The sequence below is a fragment of the Xiphophorus hellerii genome, chromosome 6 (assembly GCF_003331165.1).
Source record: "Xiphophorus hellerii strain 12219 chromosome 6, Xiphophorus_hellerii-4.1, whole genome shotgun sequence".
Lineage (NCBI taxonomy): Eukaryota > Metazoa > Chordata > Actinopteri > Cyprinodontiformes > Poeciliidae > Xiphophorus > Xiphophorus hellerii.
The window spans coordinates 30776604-30784103 of NC_045677.1; the positions used below are offsets into that span (position 1 = coordinate 30776604).

Here is a 7500-nt window from a genome sequence, read left to right on the forward strand (position 1 = left end):
GCCCCTGGAGCTCTCCGGCTTTCCGGGCCCTATTTCGGGTCCCTATTTCGGGCTATAGTATGAGGTCAAAGCCCCTGGAGGTGTCCAGGGTTGGTGTAGTCAGTGCGTAGCCGGAGATCGGGCCCCGATTTGAGGCTAAAAGATGAGCTGAAAGGCCCCTGGAGCTCTCCGGCTTTCCGGGCCCTATTTCGGGTCCCTATTTGAGGCTGAAAGATGAGCTGAAAGCCCCCTGGAGCTCTCTGGCTTGCCGGGCCCTATTTCGGGTCCCTATTTCAGCCAGTCATGTAAGTGTCCGGGGGTCAAGGCCTGCAAAGCATTGCCCCGACCCCCTAAAAACAAACAGGGCTTCACCAGCGCCATTTGGATAGATAGGATTTGAAGACCTTACAGAAAAAAATCCCCCCGGAGGAATTACAACAGACCCCTGGGAGAAGAGCACATTTTTCGAAAAAATGACAAAGTGTTTTGATCCAGGGCCCTTCTACAGCTCAGATAAGGCCGATTAAGGGCCCCCTTTTTCGGCTTCTTCCAGCATTTTAAGCCGTTGTTTCCCCCGGATCTTCTCTCTGGTTCTCTGGATCTCCGAGGCAGCAACGCTGTGGGCTCTGGCCGGTCCGGTGAGTGAGTCTCCTCCTCGGTCCTTCTGGATGGGCCTGGTGCCTCTCTGGCTCGGCTCGGTTCGGAGCCCAGATCAGATTACCAGAGGTGGTGCGGGCCGGTCCGCGGGCCCCGTTGGCCGGGACTGGAACCTGGAAACCCCCCCCTGTCCCACCACCACCACCACACAATGAAGAGACATGACACATCCTGGTGCATTATTCAAAGTTTATTGTGAACTTTCTGCAGCTTCTTCTCCCATGCACTGGGCAAATCTGCGCCTCATCTCCGCCATTTGGCCGACATCCAGCTGCATCGCATAGAATCGGTCGGCCGTGCGGGTGTCGTGGCACATGACCCGGGCCATCTGCGTCCGGACATCACTGGAGTGGGTGTTCCTGCACTGTGAGGGGAGAGAGAGAGAGAGAGAGGGGGGCAGAGAGTCAGAGGGCGGGCAGGCAGGCAGGCAGGCAGGCAGGCAGGCAGGGGTCGGATGGCGGTTATGCTGCTTTCCTGGATAACTTACCATCGTTGCCACCGCGGTCCTGATGTCGGTAAGCGAGGGTCTCCCTGGCAGCAGCATCGCTGCCCACGCGTTCCTGGCGAACGCAGTGATGGTGTTCACGTGCTGATGGTTGGTATTGAAGAAGACCAGATCGCACTGCGGACGTAGCCGAGCCCGGATCTCCATCCACCGCTGGATCCAGCCCAGTTCCTCGTGGGTGAGAAAGACCTGAGCACATCCAAACACCCGGGCAGTCTTATGGTTCTTTACCTGAAGAAGGGCAGAGAAATGTTAAATGGCTGGCTGGCTGGCTGGCTGGCTGGCTGGAGCCTGGATGTATGGAGCCTGGATGGATGGATGGATGGATGGATGGATGGATGGATGCAGCAGCCTGGCTGCTCCATCCATCCATCCATCCATCCATCCATCCATCCATCCATCCAGCCATCCATCCATCCAGGCTCCAGCCAGCCAGCCAGCCAGCCAGCCAGCCAGCCAGGCTAGTGTTAGTGAGTGGGTGCAGACTTACATTGAGTACGACCCCCGGAGAGGAAGAGACGGCCCCCCTCGCGGCCTCCAGGACCTCTTCGGTGGTAAGGTTGGTCATCACTCCGGCTCGATGGCCGTAGAGAGAAATAAGGTAAAGGCCGAAGAACCCGAACAGCAGGTGCCTCAGTCCCACGTCGTGCTTCTTTTGCGAGCAGCTCAGCAAGAGTTTGGGGATCCAGCCCCGACACTTTGCGATGCATCTGCGGAGAATTTCGGGCGTTACGGAGCGCTGTAGCTTCTCGGACTTGACCTTGATCTGCCGAAGCACCACCTTCGTTCCGATTTGGCACGTAGCCGACCTCAGAGCTCTCATCACGGACACGAGCTGCCGCTTGGACAGCCTGGAGCTTCTCGGAGGCGTCTCCATGAAGTATACGTGGAATTGGGTTGTGTTTACCAGGTAGACCTTAACGGTAGTTACGGCCTTCCGCTCCCGCTCGGTGAGTTCGGCGGGCCAGGCCATTATGCGTCCGGCGTCATCCAAGAAGCGCCAGGAGCCCAGCTCGGTCTTATCACGGCTCATGTAGCTGAGGAATGCAACAATTCGACCCATCTTTGACTTAACATTTTCAGCATGCTTTCGCGAGCGTACTGCCCCGGCCAGGTGCCGGCCGTACTCTTCTAGGTAGCCACGGATGACTGCAGGAAATGTACTCAGCCTACCCACCGTGCTCGAGGACGGGGCCTGCGGTTCTTCGTCCTCGACCTCCGGCACTCCGGTCGTCGTCGTCGCCGCCGAGTCCGCGGATGGCACGTCGTCGTCGTCGTCGTCGTCGCCGCCGGGAAGAAGACATGGCTCCGGCCGCTGTGTGGAGTCCGCCGCCGAGGTGGAACGTGGAGGGCTGGCGCTCGGTCCCTGCGAGGGAAGGGGAGAAGCAGGGGGGGGTGCGGCGGCGGCGGCGGCGGCGGCGTCGGCGGCTTCGCTGCCCCGTGAACCCTCCAGGTCCAACCTGGTGGCTAAAGGCGGGTCGGGACCCGAGGCCCGAAGTTCTCTCACCTGCCGCAGCGTTTTGCGCCACTGGAGCTTCCTCAAAAGGCGCTTCTTCTCCTTGGCACCCAGGTCACGGTGAGCGTCTTGGAGGTGCTGCGCCACCCTTGACCCGCCGTACGAGCAGCCGCCGACGGGGCACTTCATGCCGCGAACGCTCACTCGCCCTCTGGCAAACGCCAGCAGGATCCTTCGCTCCAGGGCGTTCCTGACGCTGTGAACGTCATCCAAGTGGCGTCGCAGGCGCCAAGACGGCCGGTGACATACAGGGCAGCGATTCTTAAACTTAGAAGGCGTCATCTTCACTCCGCGAGAGTCAGATAGCGAATAAGGGGGGGGCACATCCGCACATCCGGCTATATGTGCAGGCGGGTGGGCGTGCTTCCCCGATCAAGCCTAATTGGCGACACCTGGCCTCGTTCGACCCCGAAATCGGGGCCGGATCCCCGGGCGTGCTTCCCTCTAATCAAGCCCTAATTGGCGACACCTGCTCCCAATTCGGGGGGCGTCCAATCAGGGGAAGCTCCTGAGATTGGCTTCCAGTTAAGCCTAATTGGCAACACCTGGGCCTCGTTCGAACCCCGAAATCGGGGCCGGATCCCCGGGTAAACGCGTCCCGATAGCCGCGCGGCGATTCCCCGGAGGGCGGGAGGCCATGTTACGACTCTAAGACGGGTTAGGGAAAAGGCGGGTTAGGGAGCCCCGTCCTGCGGGCGAACGTCCGGCGGGGGGGGGGGACGGGGGGGACCAGGACCACCACCACCACCACCACCACCACCACCACCACCACCTGCTTCTCTTTGCCCTACCAGGGGCACGACCCGTCCGGGGCCGTGCGTGTCGGTGGGTGTAATCCGTGCTTAAGTGTGGGATGCCGCGGTTCGAAGGGAGCTCCAGCCAGCCTGGACCCCGCGGTTCGAAGGGAGCTCCAGCCAGCCTGGACCCCGCGGTTCGAAGGGAGCTCCAGCCAGCCTGGACCCCGCGGTTCGAAGGGAGCTCCAGCCAGCCTGGACCCCGCGGTTCGGAGGGAGCTCCAGCCAGCCTGGACCCCGCGGTTCGGAGGGAGCTCCAGCCAGCCTGGACCCCGCGGTTCGGAGGGAGCTCCAGCCAGCCTGGACCCCGCGGTTCGGAGGGAGCAGGAGGAGGGAGCTCCAGCCTGGATGGGTCTTAGCAGGGCCGGGGCAAAGTCAGGCTACAGCCCGCCTCGGGGGGCCCCGACGTCCCGCTAGGGTGATTTTTGACTTCCGTAAAAATGTTTAAAAATGCATTCCTCCGGGGGAAGCCGTATGTTGCCGGAAAGGCCAGAGTCTGGAGAATAAAACGGTGTGGTTCTCTGGTTCCTGGGACGCCCGCAGGCGGAATTAAAAATCAAAAACCCAAACCCTGGTCCAAGGGTTAGGGTAGGCACTTTCCCGGGCACCAGCGGCCTCGAGAGTAGGATCAATAGGCCCGGGAGAATGCCCCGATCACGCCTGTATCACTCCCATCATCCTGGGATAAAGTTGAATTTTCGGACTTCCAGAGAGGGCCCATGCAGCAGCCGGCCGTGTCCGCAGCGGCTCACTGTCCTCGGCCTAGGTGCCCCGGAGGCCCCGGTGATTTTTCCCACTTCCATAAAATTTTTTAAAAATGCATTTCCCCGGGGAAAGCCGCATATTGCCGGAAAGGCCAGAGTCCGGAGAACACTCTGGTGTGGTTCTCTGGTTCCTGGGACGCCCGCAGGCGGAATTAAAAATCAAAAACCCAAACCCTGGTCCAAGGGTTAGGGTAGGCACTTTCCCGGGCACCAGCGGCCTCGAGAGTAGGATCAATAGGCCCGGGAGAATGCCCCGATCACGCCTGTATCACTCCCATCATCCTGGGACAAAGTTGAATTTTCGGACTTCCAGAGAGGGCCCATGCAGCAGCCGGCGGTATCCGCAGCGGCTCACTGTCCTCGGCCTCGGCGCCCCGGAGGCCCCGGTGATTTTTCCCACTTCCATAAATTTTTTTAAAAATGCATTTCCCCGGGGAAAGCCGCATATTGCCGGAAAGGCCAGAGTCCGGAGAACACTCTGGTGTGGTTCTCTGGTTCCTGGGACGCCCGCAGGCGGAATTAAAAATCAAAAACCCAAACCCTGGTCCAAGGGTTAGGGTAGGCACTTTCCCGGGCACCAGCGGCCTCGAAAGTAGGATCAATAGGCCCGGGAGAATGCCCCGATCACGCCTGTATCACTCTCATCATCCTGGGACAAAGTTGAATTTTCGGACTTCCAGAGAGGGCCCATGAAGCAGCCGGCGGTGTCCGCAGCGGCTCACTGTCCTCGGCCTCGGCGCCCCGGAGGCCCCCGGTGATTTTTCCACTTCCATAAAATTTTTTAAAAATGCATTTCCCCGGGGAAAGCCGCATATTGCCGGAAAGGCCAGAGTCCAGAGAACACTCTGGTGTGGTCGAATCGTCTTTAAGTCGTTCACAGAAGCCGAGATAACCGTTCAAAGTTTGTCCAAAGCATTGCCGCCCGTGAAAAAAAAATCGACCCTTCACCCCGGCTCCGTCGATAGGTAGGATTTCAGGACCTTACGGAGAAAAACCCCACCGGCGGGATTATAGGAGCGAGTTCGGAAAGAGGGCTTGGAGCGGAAAAAGCCAAAGTTTTTCGATCCAGGCCGGTTCTAGGGGTCTACTGGAGCTAGGGTAAGGCGGATTTAGGCCCCTTTTTCGGCTTTTTTCCAGCATTTTAAGCCCTTTTTCCAGATTTTGTCTCCGGTTCTCTGGAAGTCTGGGGCGGTAAGGCAGCGGGCTCCGGCCGGTCCGGTGTGTCTCCTCGGTCCTTCTGAAGGGCCTGGGGCATCTCCGGCTCGGTTCTGAGCTCCTTGGAAGCGTGAAAGCTCGGTCGAAGGCGGGCAGGGCAAAGGCTGCAGACAGTGCTCTGTGGACGGCTTGGAGCTGTCCGAGGTGCTGGCTGGAGCTCTGAGCCCTGGCTGTGGGCTCCGGTCGGTCCGGTGTGTCTCCTCGGTCCTTCTGAAGGGCCTGGGGCATCTCCGGCTCGGTTGTGAGCTGCGTGAAAGCTCGGTCGAAGGCGGGCAGGGCAAAGGCTGCAGACAGTGCTCTGTGGACGGCTTGGAGCTGTCCGAGGTGCTGGCTGGAGCTCTGAGCCCTGGCTGTGGGCTCCGGTCGGTCCGGTGTGTCTCCTCGGTCCTTCTGAAGGGCCTGGGGCATCTCCGGCTCGGTTGTGAGCTGCGTGAAAGCTCGGTCGAAGGCGGGCAGGGCAAAGGCTGCAGACAGTGCTCTGTGGACGGCTTGGAGCTGTCCGAGGTGCTGGCTGGAGCTCTGAGCCCTGGCTGTGGGCTCCGGTCGGTCCGGTGTGTCTCCTCGGTCCTTCTGAAGGGCCTGGGGCATCTCCGGCTCGGTTGTGAGCTGCGTGAAAGCTCGGTCGAAGGCGGGCAGGGCAAAGGCTGCAGACAGTGCTCTGTGGACGGCTTGGAGCTGTCCGAGGTGCTGGCTGGAGCTCTGAGCCCTGGCTGTGGTGCGCACGGCCCCCTTGGTTCCATCACAGCTGCCCTCGGGGAGCTGAGGTGTTCCCTGGAGGTGGTACGCCCGGCTTTGGTTGCGGTGAAGCCCCGGTCCCCGGTGCGCACGGCCCCCTTGGTTCCATCACAGCTGCCCTCGGGCAGCTGAGGTGTTCCCTGGAGGTGGTACGCCCGGCTTTGGTTGCGGTGAAGCCCCCTGTCCCCGGTGCGCACGGCCCCCTTGGTTCCATCACAGCTGCCCTCGGGGAGCTGAGGTGTTCCCTGGAGGTGGTACGCCCGGCTTTGGTTGCGGTGAAGCCCCGGTCCCCGGTGCGCACGGCCCCCTTGGTTCCATCACAGCTGCCCTCGGGCAGCTGAGGTGTTTCCTGGAGGTGGTACGCCCGGCTTTGGTTGCGGTGAAGCCCCGGTCCCCGGTGCGCACGGCCCCCTTGGTTCCATCACAGCTGCCCTCGGGCAGCTGAGGTGTTCCCTGGAGGTGGTACGCCCGGCTTTGGTTGCGGTGAAGCCCCCTGTCCCCGGTGCGCACGGCCCCCTTGGTTCCATCACAGCTGCCCTCGGGCAGCTGAGGTGTTCCCTGGAGGTGGTACGCCCGGCTTTGGTTGCGGTGAAGCCCCCGGTCCCCGGTGCGCACGGCCCCCTTGGTTCCATCACAGCTGCCCTCGGGCAGCTGAGGTGTTCCCTGGAGGTGGTACGCCCGGCTCTGTGTTGCGTGGAAGCCCGGACTTGCGGTGTGCACGTGGCCGGTGTCTCCTCTGGCTTCCCCCGGGAAGCCGGAGGTCCACCGGTTCTCGGGCACCCTGCTTCGGTCCGTCTCTGTCCTCCGTAGTCGTGTGCATGCTGCCTCGGTGGACCATCCAGCTTCTCCCGAGAGAAGCTGGATGGTCCACGGGCCTTGTGTGCACTTCTGCGTTGGGAGGACAGGGACCTCGCTGGTTCAGCGAGATCTTTTAAAGTCCTATGACCTTACCAGGGTCACAGGGCTGAGAAAAACTCTAAGTCCTGCCTGCACTTAGTGCAATTTTTTGACTCAATTATAGCTGCCTTACCAGGGGAACAGAGCTGAGAAAAACTCTAAGTGCAGGCAGGACTCAGTGCAATTTTTTGACCCAATTATAGCTGCCTTACCAGGGGAACAGAGCTGAGAAAAACTCTAAGTGCAGGCAGGACTCAGTGCAATTTTTTGACTCAATTATAGCTGCCTTACCAGGGGAACAGAGCTGGAAAAATTTCTAAGTGTGGGATCTGCAATGGTTTGCAGATCCGGGGCACAATCGACGCTTCACCCCGGCTCCGTCGATAGGTAGGATTTCGGGACCTTATGCAGAAAAACCCCACCGGCGGGATTACAGGA

General features: G+C 60.6%; 1 protein-coding gene across 2 annotated transcripts; it reads right to left on the bottom strand.

The window, feature by feature from the left end:
• Positions 1–811: 811 nt before the first annotated feature.
• LOC116721253 (uncharacterized) lies at positions 812–2081 on the bottom strand. 2 transcript variants are annotated; one of them, XM_032564869.1, is made up of 3 exons: positions 1632–2081; positions 1124–1330; positions 812–1000 (listed from the first exon to the last, which is right to left on the bottom strand). In XM_032564869.1, exons 1-3 carry the CDS (start codon positions 2016–2018, stop codon positions 827–829), a joined length of 768 nt encoding a protein of 255 aa, XP_032420760.1. In that variant the 5' UTR covers positions 2019–2081; the 3' UTR covers positions 812–826. The 2 variants fall into 2 exon arrangements, with proteins under 2 accessions (XP_032420760.1, XP_032420759.1); XM_032564868.1 differs by having other exon boundaries at positions 1124–1372.
• Between the last annotated feature and the right edge of the window lie 5419 nt (positions 2082–7500).